The sequence below is a fragment of the Penaeus chinensis genome, chromosome 40, assembly GCF_019202785.1.
Source record: "Penaeus chinensis breed Huanghai No. 1 chromosome 40, ASM1920278v2, whole genome shotgun sequence".
Taxonomy (NCBI): domain Eukaryota; kingdom Metazoa; phylum Arthropoda; class Malacostraca; order Decapoda; family Penaeidae; genus Penaeus; species Penaeus chinensis.
This window is the reverse complement of record NC_061858.1, coordinates 26,422,458-26,438,078: the sequence shown is the minus strand read 5'-3', so window position 1 is coordinate 26,438,078 and position 15,621 is coordinate 26,422,458. Positions and strand designations below refer to the sequence as shown.

General features: G+C 39.1%; 1 protein-coding gene across 31 annotated transcripts in view; it reads left to right on the top strand.

Annotated features, from left to right (window-relative positions):
* Positions 1–14,968, top strand: part of LOC125047212 (voltage-dependent calcium channel type A subunit alpha-1-like) — a 250,274-nt gene extending 235,306 nt beyond the window's left edge. For 30 of the 31 annotated variants that reach the window (XM_047645400.1, XM_047645398.1, XM_047645386.1 and 27 more), the window contains 3 exons: positions 4,028–4,194; positions 4,791–4,924; positions 8,097–14,968. In XM_047645400.1, coding sequence (XP_047501356.1) covers positions 4,028–4,194; positions 4,791–4,924; positions 8,097–8,974 — 1,179 coding nt within the window. In that variant the 3' untranslated portion in view covers positions 8,975–14,968. The remainder of the gene's footprint in view (positions 1–4,027; positions 4,195–4,790; positions 4,925–8,096) is intronic. The other variant, XM_047645383.1, reaches the window with a different exon arrangement.
* Positions 14,969–15,621: the final 653 nt, after the last annotated feature.

The window sequence follows — 15,621 nt, the reverse complement described above, 5'->3', positions numbered from 1 at the left end:
GAAAGTTTGACATAGACTGATGCTGGACGTAATGTAGACTGTAGTTAAGGTAGTGTGCTAAGCGCTACTACCTACTAGAAAATGGGTTTTCTGAAAACAATGGTATTATTAGAAAAACTAGAAACCAGCCACCCCCAACCCCTGTATGGCCTAGTCCTCATATGTAACTCTAGCTTTACATTTTATGAATAGCGTGATAGAAATGTAGTTTTCAATGCTGTTAAGATGAGATGTAACTATTTTTTGTAGACTTAAGCAGCGGACTTGAGTTAAACGTTGACAAGAATATGTATATTTTATATTACATTTATCAATCCCTGATTAATAAAATCAAAAGTGAGAGAATAAAATCTAACCAAATTTCTACAAATCTGCAAGGAAATACCCCCAGAAAATGAATATGAGATCTAGAGGGAAAAAAAATCAGAATGATTCTTTTCTCGTAGGCAAAAAAATAACACGTCTTAAAACCTCTATTCGTGTTTAAATATATATATATCTACATAGCAAAAATCTCTTGAAACTTTGTTTGTCGAAACCATGTCTCAACGTTAACTTCAGTCACCTGCAATTCTTCATTATTCTCGATGTAGTGCTAAACTATTCTGTAAACTGTATGTGTGTATGACAGTTTTCTAATGGGTCTATATGAAATTATTGTTGCTACGCTTGACATATTTTTCCTGTAGTTTTTTTGAGTTTTAATTTAAGGTCGGTGTTATTAATATTAGCATTTTTGTTGTTTTTTGTGTTGTTGTTGATATAATGTTGTTGAACTGTAATTACCATTATTAATAGTATCCATAAGGTCATTTGTGATAGAGATTGTCTCCATAATCAGTATCATTGTTATAATTTTAAGTTATTAGAGTCAATTAATTATAACTTTTTTTCTGGCATTATTATTACCTTATTAGTATCTTCGTTATTAATTTTGGTTGTCATTTTCTTCGTTTGTGTTTCTTCGGTATCGTTTCCTTTGTTATCGTTATTGGTTTTGTTACTACGGTTCTTTCATTGATATTTTATCGGGATTACCTTTATTTTGATATAATTACTATTATTTCAACATTACTATTATTGTTGATTTAATGTGATCACAACCATTATTTTAACACATTCATCTTTATTACTAATGGTATTGTTTTTTCCTCATCAATTTTGCTTATTTACCTCATTCCATCACCATCACTGAAATGTTTCACCATCATCATATATTTCTCTTTACCACTGCCAAGTGTTCAGTCAAATGGTATATATATATAATAATCAAATTATAAGTAATAGGTAATAAGACATTATCTTAACCTGATAATATATAGTACAAGTGCAACGCTACGGTTATTAGTGTATTCTATAAGCTTATGTAGTAAAACTTTGTATCCTTGTGTCATTGAGTAACTCGAGGCTATCCTGAGTGTATTCTCTTGTATAAAATTTTGTGAGGTATTTGTAACATAGCTCAGTGTACATGTGATATCTTTGCTAGTGCTATTGTCTACTTTTTAATGCATTGTCTATTTCAACTGTCTATCTATCACTTTGTCTGTCTAACCCTGTTGTTTGTTGTCTGCATTTTTTTTCTTTGTCTACCCTATTCTATTGTATTATTATTATTATTTTACTGTCTATTAAATCTACTGTACACTTCTTTGCCTTCTGTTTTGTTAGAAACATTTCCATCACCATTCTTGTAGTTTATTGCTATTGCCATTATTAATACTATCATCATTAGCATCATCATTTTCATTGTAATTATTATTATCATGATAATTATTATTGCTCTCATTATTATTATATTTTGTCATTATTATTATCATCATTATTATTGTTATTATCATTATATTATCATTATTATTATTATCATCATCTGTTAATAATAATAATAATAATTATAATAATATTATTTTACTTTTACTAGCATCATTGTTTTTTATTGTTAACATTATTATTATCATTGTTTTTATTATTTTAATTATTCTTTTTTATTTTAATTATCATCGTTATTATTATTATTGTTATCATTATTATTATCATTATTATCATTATTATTATCATTATTATTATTGTTGCTTTCATTATCATTATTATTATTATTATTATTATTATTATTATTGTTGTTATCATTATCATTATTATTATTATTATCATCATTATTATCGTTATCATTATCATTACATCACCATCAGTATCAACACTATATTCTTAAAATCGCCTTACCATGACTGTGACTTGTGTGTTATAATCACTTATTCTGTCTTCCTCCCTTATTTTTTATTATTTCTTGGTTCAACTCGTGTATTGAGTTCATCCAAAAATCAATTGTATTTCTTATCTCTACCTTGTTGTTCTTTCCACATATGTTCTTTCCTTCTTCCACTGCCGTTAACCTCTTTACTACCTCGTCGTGATTTGTGTGTGTGTGTGATCCCTCTCTGTCTAAGTTAGTCACCGTTTCTTCTACACCGTGTTTTTTCCCTTATTAATCTGTCCTTTCTTTCCCGTAGTTCTTCCTTTGCTGGTGTTATTTTAGTCCAACCTGGGCTCAGGGTTTTCAAAATTGTTCTTATGAACACTTTTTTTTCTTTCTTTCTTTCTTTCTCTTCGTCTTTTCCGTCGTTGTTATTAACCATCTTTTTCCTTTCCTTTCAGTTGTATGTACGTATTAGGTTTTAAGTATCTTATGTCTACTTCTGCTGTACCATCACCTCCTTACATTTAACCAAACACACCAAAAATATTTGATTACATCTTCACAGTTCTTTTAATGTTTCTCCATTTCTACTTTCATTCTTCTCGAGTCCCTTGTACTTTGCAGCTAAGACAAGATACAATATTTTTTTTCCAAAGTAAAAGAAGAGAGAAAAAAAACAGTAAAATCCTATTAATCCTTGTCTTTTTTCCTGTAGACGAAATAAAAATCATCTTATCTGTCCCAACATTTGGTATGTTTGTTACAGACGTCTTTCTCAGTGCCACCTCATGTCAAGAGATATTTTTTTTAATACACAAAAGAAAAAAAATGTACATACTGTCCTATGTCACGGCTAGTGGTAGTGTTGTCTATTGCCATGTGGTTATAGCAGCGTTAAGTATTATTGTTCTTTGTGATATGATTAAAGAATTGTTCACGTTTGTTCGTAGTGTATTTAAAATAGCACCGCTGCGTTGCCACTTGGTATTGGATAAGTATTTGAACAAGTGCCACACGGTCTTATTATTAAGGCAAAGCTGTACATTTCTTGCTTGTATGTCTAATACACTCACCTGCTGCATTATTTCACTACTTTCTGATGTAATATTTCCGGCATGTGCTGTGTGCGAATTGGGAAATTATTTATGAATGATCTGTTTGGCTGAATTCTATCCTGTTTTGATCAGCTGATAATGCTTATAAAAAATATCTGTATCTTTCTGTTAATTTAATTATTTCCACGAGACAGCTAACTTCGGAAATGATTACATTAAAAAGGAGTAATTATAATACTGACAACGCTGTAATTTGTATTGGCATTTAGGAATCAGTCTGATTATAGTTTTGGAATCATTTAGCTTTCAGATCAACAAAATATTGTTAATTTACGGTCCCTTTTTAACATAAACTCCTTCTTCTCCCCTTTTAATTAAAGCATTTACTTATGGATAATATAGATTAAGAATGCAAATATTTATCCATAATACTTTTAAGACACGCCTTCCCGTTTCGCCACCAGCTGTTCGCAGGCTTCACGAGGGCATCACGAAACTCTCTCTTAGCCATCTCTGCCTGTCTGTTTCGGACAAAAGAAATCTGAATATGGTGTTCAATGCCCCCAAAGTCACTCGCGTGCCCTTACTGGGTCACGCTGCCCCAGGGGTGACCAAAGGACAGTCTTCCCCCTACCCCCCACCCCCTCCCTCCCCTGTAAGAGAGTCTTCCCTCCCCCTTCCCCTTCATCGTCCCTCTTAACCCTGCGGTGTGATGCGTGACGCCTGCGAACAGCGAATGTGGTAGGATGACCTTTGCTGACCTGACCTCCTCCTGAAGGTGGGGCTGGAGCTGGCCGAGGTAGTGCAAGCGGCGTCCCGACGGGGCTCCCTGGCCTCGGACGACGGCGGAAGACACCTCCGGCCGGACGAGTACCCCGTCAGCCGGTACCGGTCGCGCTCGCCGTCGCCCTCGCGTGGCTTCCAGTCGCCCACGCCCCCGCACAGGTCAGTCGACACGCGGCCGCCTGCCTGGCGCGTCTCTCGCTCATATTCACACTGACTGAATACATTTACTGAGACCTCTGGTGTATGACCATGCCCTAAGCGTTCACACACTTCAGGACAGTTTGTTACACATTATAATTAAATCTAATAATTCACGTATTCCTATTAAGATAAGTAATCTATAAGGCTAACTAGATCGTAAGATTCGCCAGATGATTATTCTGCCTCTAGTGTCTTAGTGCCGAGATAAGATTAAGAATTAGATTCTCATGTTTGAATCAAAAGGCTTTTGGACTTTCGAAAACTATAACTACAAAAAAATCATAAATCTGTTATTTCTAAATATAACATCGTCCTTAAACCCCCGATGGCCCAAGCGCCCTTAGTGCTGAGCGCCTGCCAACCGCCACTGGAAGAATCAGCTGAAGACACTGTACAAGCCACAGTAGCGGTGTTTAAAAGACTAGGTTGCAGAGAGCTTAAGACCGCAGGGTACTTTTAGCACAGTAGACGTAAGTTGGAGGCGAGGCGATGACCCCAGCCCGACCTCCCCCTCTTGCTGTGACCCAATATAACCTGACGTCATATACCCCCAGACGGCTAAGATCTCCGACGCCCAACAGGAGGAGCCCGTCGCCCCGTCGGGCCGGCCAGCCACACGACGTCGGCTTCAGCGACGCCGTGAGCGACTTAGTGGACCTCGTCAAGTACGACCACGGCCACAAGCGAGGTAGGCTCCGAGGTAGGTCATGTGGCCAGCCAGGCGAGGTCATCATCAGGGCACTGGAGGTATGTATCTGCTGCGGGCAGGATTCACCTGTCGCCAGACCCCAGAACTTTCATCCTGTGTGTGTGTGTGTGTGTGTGTGTGTGTGTGTGTGTGTGTGTGTGTGTGTGTGTGTGTGTGTCTGTGTGTGTGTGTGTGTGTGTGTGAGTTAGGGGGAGAGAGAAAGGGGAGGGGGGGGGGAGAAGGAAAGGAGAGGGCGAGAGAGAGAGGAAGGAGATGGAGATTGAGAGGGAGAGGGAGTTGTGGAGGTTGAGAGAGAGAGATTGATAGATAGATAGAGAGCGAGAGAGAGAGAGAGAGAGAGAGAGAGAGAGAGAGAGAGAGAGAGAGAGAGAGAGAGAGAGAGAGAGAGAGAGAGAGAGAGAGTGAGAGACGGTTAGTCATTAAAAGTATGTAATATTTGCAAGTGATGGTGTTTGTGAAACAGGTGAAAAATGGTGCCTCGGCGATAGTGAAACAAAATCGGAAAAGGCCAGAAGTATGGTAACGTTTACCACTTTTTTTACCCAATTTAATTTCTTGCTTGTCACTTCGAACAAACGTAAAGACCCACCTATTTAAAAATACATGTAAAACACCCATCGAAGCACAAAAATCCAGAACATTACTTTGGATGGGCAAAAAAAAAAAAAGTCAGGGATACATTCCGTGTTTTAGAACTTTATTTAACGGTATGGGTGATAGTGGTATAAACGTTAGACATGCTTGATAGCCTTTCCCGATGTACACACTGGGGACTAGTGACTTCGATGCCTTGGGACTCACGTGATCCGCTCAAAGAACCCAACCAGGTCGCCCTCTGTAGATATAGAGAAGAAAAAATACACTAAAAGATTAAAAAAAAAAAAAAAAAAAAAAAAAAAAAAAAAAAAAAAAAAAAAAACATACAAAAGAAAGAAAGAAAAATCACTCGTGATTTCCCATAAATTACAAATGGCTTATACATAATAAAAATATAGCATACATTTAATAAGATGTGTTCTTCGCATGGAAAAAAATATATTCACGTTAGGGCGCGATTTCTCAGTGGAATGAGGATCTCTGGGCCCGACTAAGGCATGCGAAGGTCCGCCATGCCCGAGAGTAGTAGTGATGCCCGCAGTAGTTAGGGGATACGGTCTAAGACAAGTCACGACGTGTTAAGGAATCTACGAACTTAAAATTGTTCATTATTCCTCATCGGTGTTGTGCCTGCACCCATATTTATTTATTTTATATATCTATACCTTTTTTGATATTGTAAAGGACTGCTTGATTGAAAAATGGTGTCATTTATTTTCACGATTGAGTTCCAGGTTGTGATTAGCTAGTGAGGAATACTGACATAGTTTTTTCTCTTTGGGCTCGTTGTTTCGCAGTTCAAAAAATGTAAAACAAAACAAAAACAAAAAAAAACACATTGGTTGTTTTTCTCTTTTTTTATCTTTTTATAATAAGCTAGATTCCTTGACAAGTCACCCATGAGGTTTTTGGGGGGAAATGAAGTGTATTTTCGGATTGTCCATATTCAAATCACGTTTTTCCCTTTTTTTCATCTTTCTACCACAAACTGTGATTTATTCTTATCGTATATCTAAAGAATATGACATATCCCCCCCGTTGATATGCTTCGACCCCTTTGAACCACGAGGAAACAATGTGTGTCTCGATGTGTTTGTTCTAATGGAAAGGTTAGTGACATTTTGAATTTCGTTTTCATTTTTGTTTAATGAAACCTTCCCGTTCATTCCCTTGCCTCCAATTCCTTTTTATTTGTATTTTCTTATATTCCTTTCTTTCTGGCATGATCATTATTCTTCTCCTGCATGGAATTAGCATCTGATGTTAAGTGATGATGAAGAGAAGAGGTTCATTATCGAGGCTGCCGCTGGTTTCATTTTCGAAGAATTTTGAATCTTCGTCTCTATTAGTAGCTCCTGGTTATTCGTTCTAATTCCTTTTTCATTTTTATTTGCAATTGGGTCTTGATTTCTTTTTTATCTTCAGACTCTTCTGATTTTCTTTTCTTTTTTCTTCGTCTTTTTCTTCATCTTCTTATTGCCTTTTTAAAATTATCTTTTTCTTCCTACTGCTTGTTAGCATATATTTTCTTCTTGCCTCTTTTCCCCTTTTCTGGCTTTCTTTGTTCTCTTTTTTCTTCATCTAACTTCGTTTCTCCGATGGGCTACGTCTAAGCACGCTATCCATTTGCCCCTTCTTATCATAAATTAAACCATAGCAAAAAAAAAAAAAAAAAAAAAAAAAAAAAATATATATATATATATATATAGTTATTAATATGATAAATGAATATGATAAATAACATGCAGTTATGTACACTGCATGATTATCACCGTGAATATGTATTTCTTTTTATAAAGAAAAACTATACACATGTATACACGATTCAGCGCAGCTTTTGGCCTAACTTTCATACTAATAAAAGCTTTCTAAGAACGTCAGATGTTGATTATGCAAAACTGTGAACACGGTCACAGTGTTCCATCGTGACTTTTAGATACTTGTAGTGTTTTGTTCTTTTAGTGTAGAATTCTTTAACAACGTCTCTTTTCGTCACCATAGTAGTGGCTGTAGTGCAAGCGCTTCTTTTGTCATTGTTGTTGCTGCAGTGATCATTATTATTGTTATTATTATATCAATTTATACGGTTTCATTTTGTTATATGATATTGTTCTTATCATTATGATCATTAATAAGTTTATTGTTATATTCATTGTTGATAATAATTTACTATTAAGTGTATCTCTTGATACTGATTTTATTTTCATAATCATTATTGTCATCGTTTTATTGCCACTATTAATCATATTTCCATTATTAATTTTCAATACTGTTCTTCCAGTTGTCCAGTATCAGCATCTATTTATTTCTTTTCATTTCTGCACTTTACTTCCTGACACTTTGTAGGCTTCATTACTTGTTTCTCGTTGTTCTGTGTTGGTCACGATACAGACCCGTGTCATACAAGTGGTCGTCATTCTATAAGGCACTTCAAGCCTAGTCATCAAATGATTATAGTTTCAGTCACTAAAACCCTTGTCAGTTAATGACCCGTGTCTGTGTTCGTGTGGAAGGAGGCGTGACCGTCCCTGTGTAACGCTGCCCTAATTTGCAGGCAAAATGCACGACGACTTCGGCATGATGTCTCCGGTGCGGGGTCGAAGTCCCAGCCGCCGCCGCGAGCCGTTCCCGGCCCGGCCCTGGGGCGTGAGGGACATCCGCTCGGAGTCCAACAGTCCGGACCGCCACTACATCCCCACGCGGCTGGACGCCCGCTCGCGCAGCCCCTCGCCGCACTCAGGGCTCGCCGGGACAGCAGCGCGCCGCGGCCGGACGCTGGAGTACTACGGCACGGCCTCGCTGGACCGGCGATCGCGCAGCCCCTCGCCACACCGGCGGGCGGGCTCCAGTTACCCGACCATACCGCAACGGCGGGGCGGCGGTCGTCGGTTGCCTGCCACACCCAACAAACCCTCTACACTCCACCTGGGCCCCCAGCCCCAGGGCGCGGGCCACGCGGGACCCAGCCACCACACTCTCCCAGGGGCTAAATCCCCCACTAGATCTCAGCCCATTAACTTCCCCAAGCTGAACGCCTCGCCTACGCATGTGCCCAAGCTAGAAATGCCTCCGGTGTTCCGCGAGCGAAGGACTCCACCAGTGACAGAGGGGAGCGCTCGCCCCCGAGGGCCCCCGCAAGGGATCATTGCCCAAGGGGCACTCAGGCGGCCGCCCATGGCGCCCATTAGAGACCAATATCCGTATGAGCGGCGGCCAGAAGAGCCACTTAGTTTCGAACAGGCGGCTGCCTACGGGCGAGGCCCCCGGCGTCAGCTGCCCTCACCAGCAGTGCCTAACGGGTACAAGCCAGGGCGGGACCGTGCAGTGACGCGGCTGCCTGCCCCTGGGGTTGGGGGGGGAGGGGCGGGGCCTCAGCGGAAGGGGGCCCAGGGGGAGCGACATAGTGACAGTGATGAGGACGACTGGTGCTAGTGGATCCCACAGGGCGGCGTAGGCCCCCACCCCCCTAGGGCGGTGGTGGGGGCGGCACTGCCCTGACTAGCAGTGCCTGGGGGTAGAGTGCAGCACTGGACCTGGGCAGGGGAGTAAAATAGGGCCACAAGACTAGTGTGGCTTTTCTTCATGTTTGTTTTGTACCATATCCCCTACAAGTGCTTTATTTAAAACATACAACAAATGTTCTATCAAATCTGTGATATTTTAATGTCACCACTACTGTAGCTCTCTTGTGTGAGGGTTGTATGAATATCAAAAAAAAAACGAGCAGAATGAGATATGTCATTCCATTTTATCTGTCGGTTTAGTCATTGTTCGTTAGGTGTAGTATGAGTACCACTTTGTTACCTTTTTCTTCTGGTTTTTGACGACTAGGCAGTTAGTCAGTAGTGTTTACGATTTGCTACGGAGACAGAGGTTCTCCAGGTCAATCTCACGCGACAAGAACAACCATTTGCCTGCCAAAGCTCGAGTGTTTGTGCTGCCGAGCAGCCTCAGTGCGTGGGTGGACGGCGATGCTGGAGTCTCTTGCTGCTGTCCTTTCACATTCCTCCTCGCCTTGCAGGTTTTGTTGTACTCGTTAGTCTTAAATTGTGTGGACGGCGGTACCTTTTGTATCTCTTGTCCACAACCAAAGTGTGTGTCCATCAGTGTGGAGTGGGGACAGCAAGGCCCCTCCCCTCTCTCCTGCTCCATTTTGCACCAAAGTAATCATTAAAAATGGATTCAACATTACATCACGATTAGCGGACATAAAATGTATGTGGTAACACAAAAATTGGAATTGTATGTTAAGAAATTATTGGTTATTTATTATTGAGAAAAATATATAGTGGTCACTCTTTGTCAAACAGAAAAAAAACCAGAGAAAAACAGCATTGGCTTTAACAGTGTACGAGTCCTGTGTTAAACCTAGCGTGGTGATGCGTCCACTCTTTCTTGTATATTACTCTTGATGCCCCTTTGAAGAAATGTTGGGAAGACAGTGACCCAAGAAACGCCTCCAGTTAAAGTAAATTCCTAAAATCTTAGGATGTTTAACGACTGTGAATATTAGGGACTTTGGTTTTACACTAACGAGAAGAGCTTGGTTTACTGGGGAATGTTATTATTTAGGGGATCCTTGTGGTCTTTGGATTTAACGTTTTGACCTTTTGTATTAAAAGTCCTGCCTTATATGGATTGGCCCTCACCTTGGGGGAGTGTTCAGCTTGGCACTCTAGGCGCAGCTGTGGGGGTTTTTGGGCACCCATGGAGGCACGAAGCACCTGAGGGTGGGATTTTGGGACACCCAGAGAGCTTATGAAAAGAACCCAGGGACATTAGGGACACCCAGGACTCTAAGGGCATCTAGGGATATAGGGGAACCCAGATATTTTAAAGAGCACCCTTGTGTTTTTTGCTTTTTTTGAGAAAAAAAATGTATCTACAGAAGATAAAAAAAAAAATTGAGACATTCAGGGAATTTCAAGCACCTGCATAATGTAAGGATCCTCCGTGATTCTGTGTTTAACCAGGGAACACGAGGCACCTTCAGTATAGGGTCTCCTTCATCTTCAAGACACACGCGGTCTTGACACGGCATGCGGGGAGGCTGAGGACACCACAGGAGAGAGGTTACGGGTTACTATGTAATCTTGTCAGTGATATGTGATCATGACTCCTAAGATTTTATTGCGGCTGTTACGTTATCTTGGGGTTCCTATGTAGTCCTTTGATTGCTATGCAGTCTTAGGGATTCCAAGTACCAATGGGTAACCCTATTCACAGGGTAAATGGTTTTCGAGTTTCTTATTTCTTGCATGAACCAACAGAGCACAATATTACCTGTTGCATTCATTATGATGATGCGGTCTGATTTGTGAAGCATAGCATAAAAAATATATATGTATATGTGTGTGGTCAAGATGTGGTCATATAGGTTGATTTTGTCATTTGATTAATCTGAAGCTTAGTGCAGATGATGACTTGCCTTTCACCCTTTGGCTTCGGAGGTGATACATTCATGTAAATGTTCATTTGTATATAGTATGCATGAAGAAAAGCTAAAGTTAACACAAGAAAGAGCTAAAGTGTAAAGGTAAAAAGAGACATGAAATCCATAGGAGTCCTTAAATGCTCTCAAAAAAGGTAAAATTCAAGAATAATTTCTATTCGAGATTTTGGAAGTTTAAGCAAAATTCTTAAAATGATAATGATAATTTAAAAAAAGGAATGACGTAGAACCAAATCATAATTTTGTGTCTGGAGTCTCAAGCGTCCGCGTGGGTCCCAATCACCCTTATACTGCAAATCCATAAGTGCTTTTTTGTATAAAATAGTGTTACTTCCAGTAGTGTTTCGCAGTATCCATCCTACTACCAAGAACCAAGTTGAGATATTTGCTGATACATAACCTTTCTGGTGTTGATATCCCAGTTGTATCTAACAGAATCGAGGTCCAATGATGCATGTCTGATAAATTGTTCTCTTAGTACCAGCACTTGCCGAATTCGTTTGATCTCTCCTTCTTCGTCTTCTTCTCCCATCTCTCGATTCTTTGATTCAGAACGTTGAGTTTCACATATCCTCATTTCTCAAATTACTCTCAAGCTTCAGATCCCGGTACTATTGTTATTGATGATGCCACGAGTCACATAAGGTAGAGTGCCCAGTCTTTCAGTAGCTACTTAACTCGTAGATGAAATCAGAGACATTTAACTGCACTTCTCTGTGTCGGGGGTATCAAACAATGGATGAGAGTGATTCACTAAATATACTTCACAGAATCTGATGTAAACGTTTTAAACTATTTATCGCAAGCTGAAGACTGAACTTTTGCGGTGAACAAATTTGAACGTAAATTTCACTCCGCATCAAAGTCTTTCGTATCTGAGACTACGATATTCTACCAAATGTGGTATTAAACATAATTAAGACAAGAATATTGCGCTCTAAGCCAAGATTTTCAACCCTCATCTCATCTTGTCATTAAAATCTATTATTGCCCAAAACGCCAATATAAAAGTGTTCCATATCGTATATTCTTCAGCTGAAATGCACAGAGAACCTCTATATCTTTAACTAAATCTCTACCACTTTCATAATGCTTAATGTTTCATTATCTACTCATTGTATAGAAACTTCACATTACAACCTGTTGAAAGAAAACCCAGTTGCAATTTGAGATATATATGAATATATATACATACATTTATATATAAGAATATATATATGTGAATTATAATAGCCTATGATTGATCTAAACTTCAAATATTTATGAAATCTGATGTAATGTCGCCATCGTAGAATTGATGGCATAACCTTTTGGTCTACGGATTTCGTAGGCTTTTACCTGCAATCGTGTAGGCCTATGGCGGCCACCTCCACAGGCCGGCCTCACCACCGCATCGTCACCGCGAACTCCACGCGGTCAAAACACTGTCCAGCCCCGCGCAGCCCCGCGTAGGCCGCAGCCCAAACCATTTTCCAGTGGGTGAAAATGATGTACATGTTGAATAGACTCTTGTGCGTGAATTCTTGGGTGCCCTTTGCATATATACACTCCTTAGCTGCTTCTCGGATACCTTGGTAAATACACTAGCGATAGCCCTTCGCCCTCCCAGTTCTAACCCTCTTTAACCGAACAGTGGATTGAATCGGCTCTCCTCTTTTTGGAATGTGTTCTCGATATCCTCAAAGAGCCACCAAGAATTTGGGCATGAGACCGACCTATAAATCCCCCCCCCCCCCCTCCCCTTACTCTAGTGCATGATCAGTTTGAGATAACTTTGATACTGTTTAACTATTTAATCAGTTTTAAGTCCCATAGCTATTGGTATTAATGAACGAAATAATAAACAAAACAGCAAAGGAAATCCTATGAGAGGTTGTGGGTAGGGTACCAAGGGGTTTTTTAACCAGTAGTCTGACTCAATTAGCCTGAATCAGCGGAAATTATCCCCCTTCCCCCCTCCTCCCTCCCTCCCTCCCCTACATAACACCCCCCCGAATATCCCCTGAAGATAGAGCGGCCCCTAAATACAGGCCTTGACTCTATAATGCAAAGAGCTATTCCGTGGTCTTTGTATCATCGTGTGTGCCTTCATTCTCTTCAGTTTTTTCTCTTTGCCTGTCGTTGGAATAAGACGAGATTTGGGGATTCTGAGCTCACGGTGGAGTTGCCATAAGGTTCAATTTAAAAAATAAAAAAATAAAAGAAAAAAAGACATTAATAATCCTCCCTCTCTTGCCCTCCCCCCCCTACACACACCTTTATAAGTAAGATTGAATCCTTTTGGGGACCACCGAGGCAAAGGCTCAAGTTTCGCAAATCCCGTCGTGAAATATGGCATAGGTCGCGAGATATCTATGGATCTATGGTTCTCTGAAAATTAAGAAAGAACCCTATGCAGATGTGACGACTCTTTTTATTATTATTATTATTATTATTATTATTATTAATTTTTATTTTTAATTCTTTTTTTTTTTTTTTTTTTTTTTTTTTGTCTCAGCGCGACATGGAACAGCTTGGAGTGGCGTCCTTCGGTGGATGCGTCGGGGGAGAAAAGAAAAAAAATTACGTTATTCTCTCTTTTTTTATATATATCTTAGATTGGTTCATTCGTTCGTTATGTGGTCCATACAGCGTAGCATGTTTTCAGTAGTTGGTCCGTGTTACGTGCTGCGGTAACGTGTGCCATATGCACAGGGTTCATTATAGATATGTCAATGCCCTTGCGCTAAACGGGCTGTTGGTTGTGCACTGAAACTGCCGTGTGAAGTGTCAGTGTTTTATTCGAATTTGAATAAAAAAAAAATATATATAAAAAAACATGGCATGAATGATTTGTCAGTAAGTATGCTGTATAAAGATTCAGAATGTAACCTACATGCCAAATTGAGACTTTTTGGTGTTCCTGGCTATTCCCTCTTGTAAGTACCAATCAACCATTCCTAAATTATGATGAGCTATTTCCAATAGACTGTTCACTCGTTGTTGACTGTAGGTGATATAAAGGTGGTGGAAGGTTTTTAGACACTTTATTCATTTGATTTGTTATGGGCATGGACGTGGGTTCTTACCAAAATGAGAGATGCTGTGTCTTTTTAAAACATTGATTGTTCTGTGTTTTTTAAGGAAATGAAATTATGGCTGTATTGCTTCAAACATGACTTGCATAGTGTTCGTACTTACAGGAAAAAGCAAGTAATAACTCGAAAACGTAAGAGAGAACTTTGCCCGGCAGCAACCCACCAATCACAACAGGGATTTGAAAAAAGTCCTGCGTTCTGATTGGCTCTCGCTGCCAAGGAAAACGTCCACACTTGCATTTCCGACAAATTCTTTCTCGTTGCTTTTTCATGAATTTCCGAACCTCCTCTTTTTTGGAAATTCGGTGGTGACGTCATGGAATGTGTGTAATATTGGATGACTCTGTTGTAACCGCTCACTCGATTATGTATAGCACGGTACCCAGTAGCTGTTTTTGAAGAGACTTTTATACAAATCATTCGTTTTCCTACAATAAATGAAACAAAGTGAGATGTAGTGCTAGAAAAAAAAATAATAAAACCTCAACATGTCTGCCTTTATTTGGGACTTGTTGTAAAGCATCAGTTTCTGGGATACTAAAGAGAACTAACTTTTCACTTTACAGCCAGTTCAGAAATGATAGATGAATAGATAGTTGATATAATGAAAGAAAAAATAAAAAAAAATATTTGAATCTTTTTGGACATATCCCGGAAACTGATGACTTGCCATATTATCTGGTAGTTTTCAAGACTAGTGAATTTCTAAGGCAGATAATACAGAGCGCAAGAAAAACCACGATCACCGCCAATACATAAATCAGTCCTTTTCCACATCCTAACTCTCTTCTAGCCAATGCTCTCGCTAAATGTTTTCATACTGAATGCGTGGACAGGTCTGTACAGGATTATATTGTCTCGAATAAACATTTTATCAATATGCATTGTTTAAAAGTTGATTTTGTTTCCATTCTGTACCCTGATTGATGATAATTATTGATGTACACCACTATCTGAGTCGTGGAGTATTTGGTATTGTTATTAGAATATAAAATGAGATATTCATAACAGAATATATGAAGATGATGGGGAAAAAAAAACACAGAAGATACACCCACAGACTTCTTGCAGACATTACCTATTAAATTTAGATAATTTATATGAAAAGAAAAACGTAAAGAAAATGGTGATAAGATGAAAATTTAGAAGATATTCTTAAAGATGAAAGATATCTGTTGGAAGCTTAAACATAATAACATACAGAAACTACAATACACCCAACACAATAGACATTCCACCACGATAGACTTAATAATCTTCATCAAAGCTAACATTTCTCCTTACGAGTGTCATAATAAGAAAGATTCCGCGCACATTACTTAAAAGAATAGTAAAATAGGATTCAAGTATCAAAATAATGGACTTAAGGTGATGTGAATCTCGAGTGGCATCTTTCTAAAACTGAAGAGAAAACAAACAAGTGAAATAATGATGGGATAATATAGATGATGGTAACAGTGATACTAACAGTGAAAATGATATTGATAATGTTAATGATGATGATAAAAATAGGAGAGATGATAATACTAATTATCATTATCATTAATATC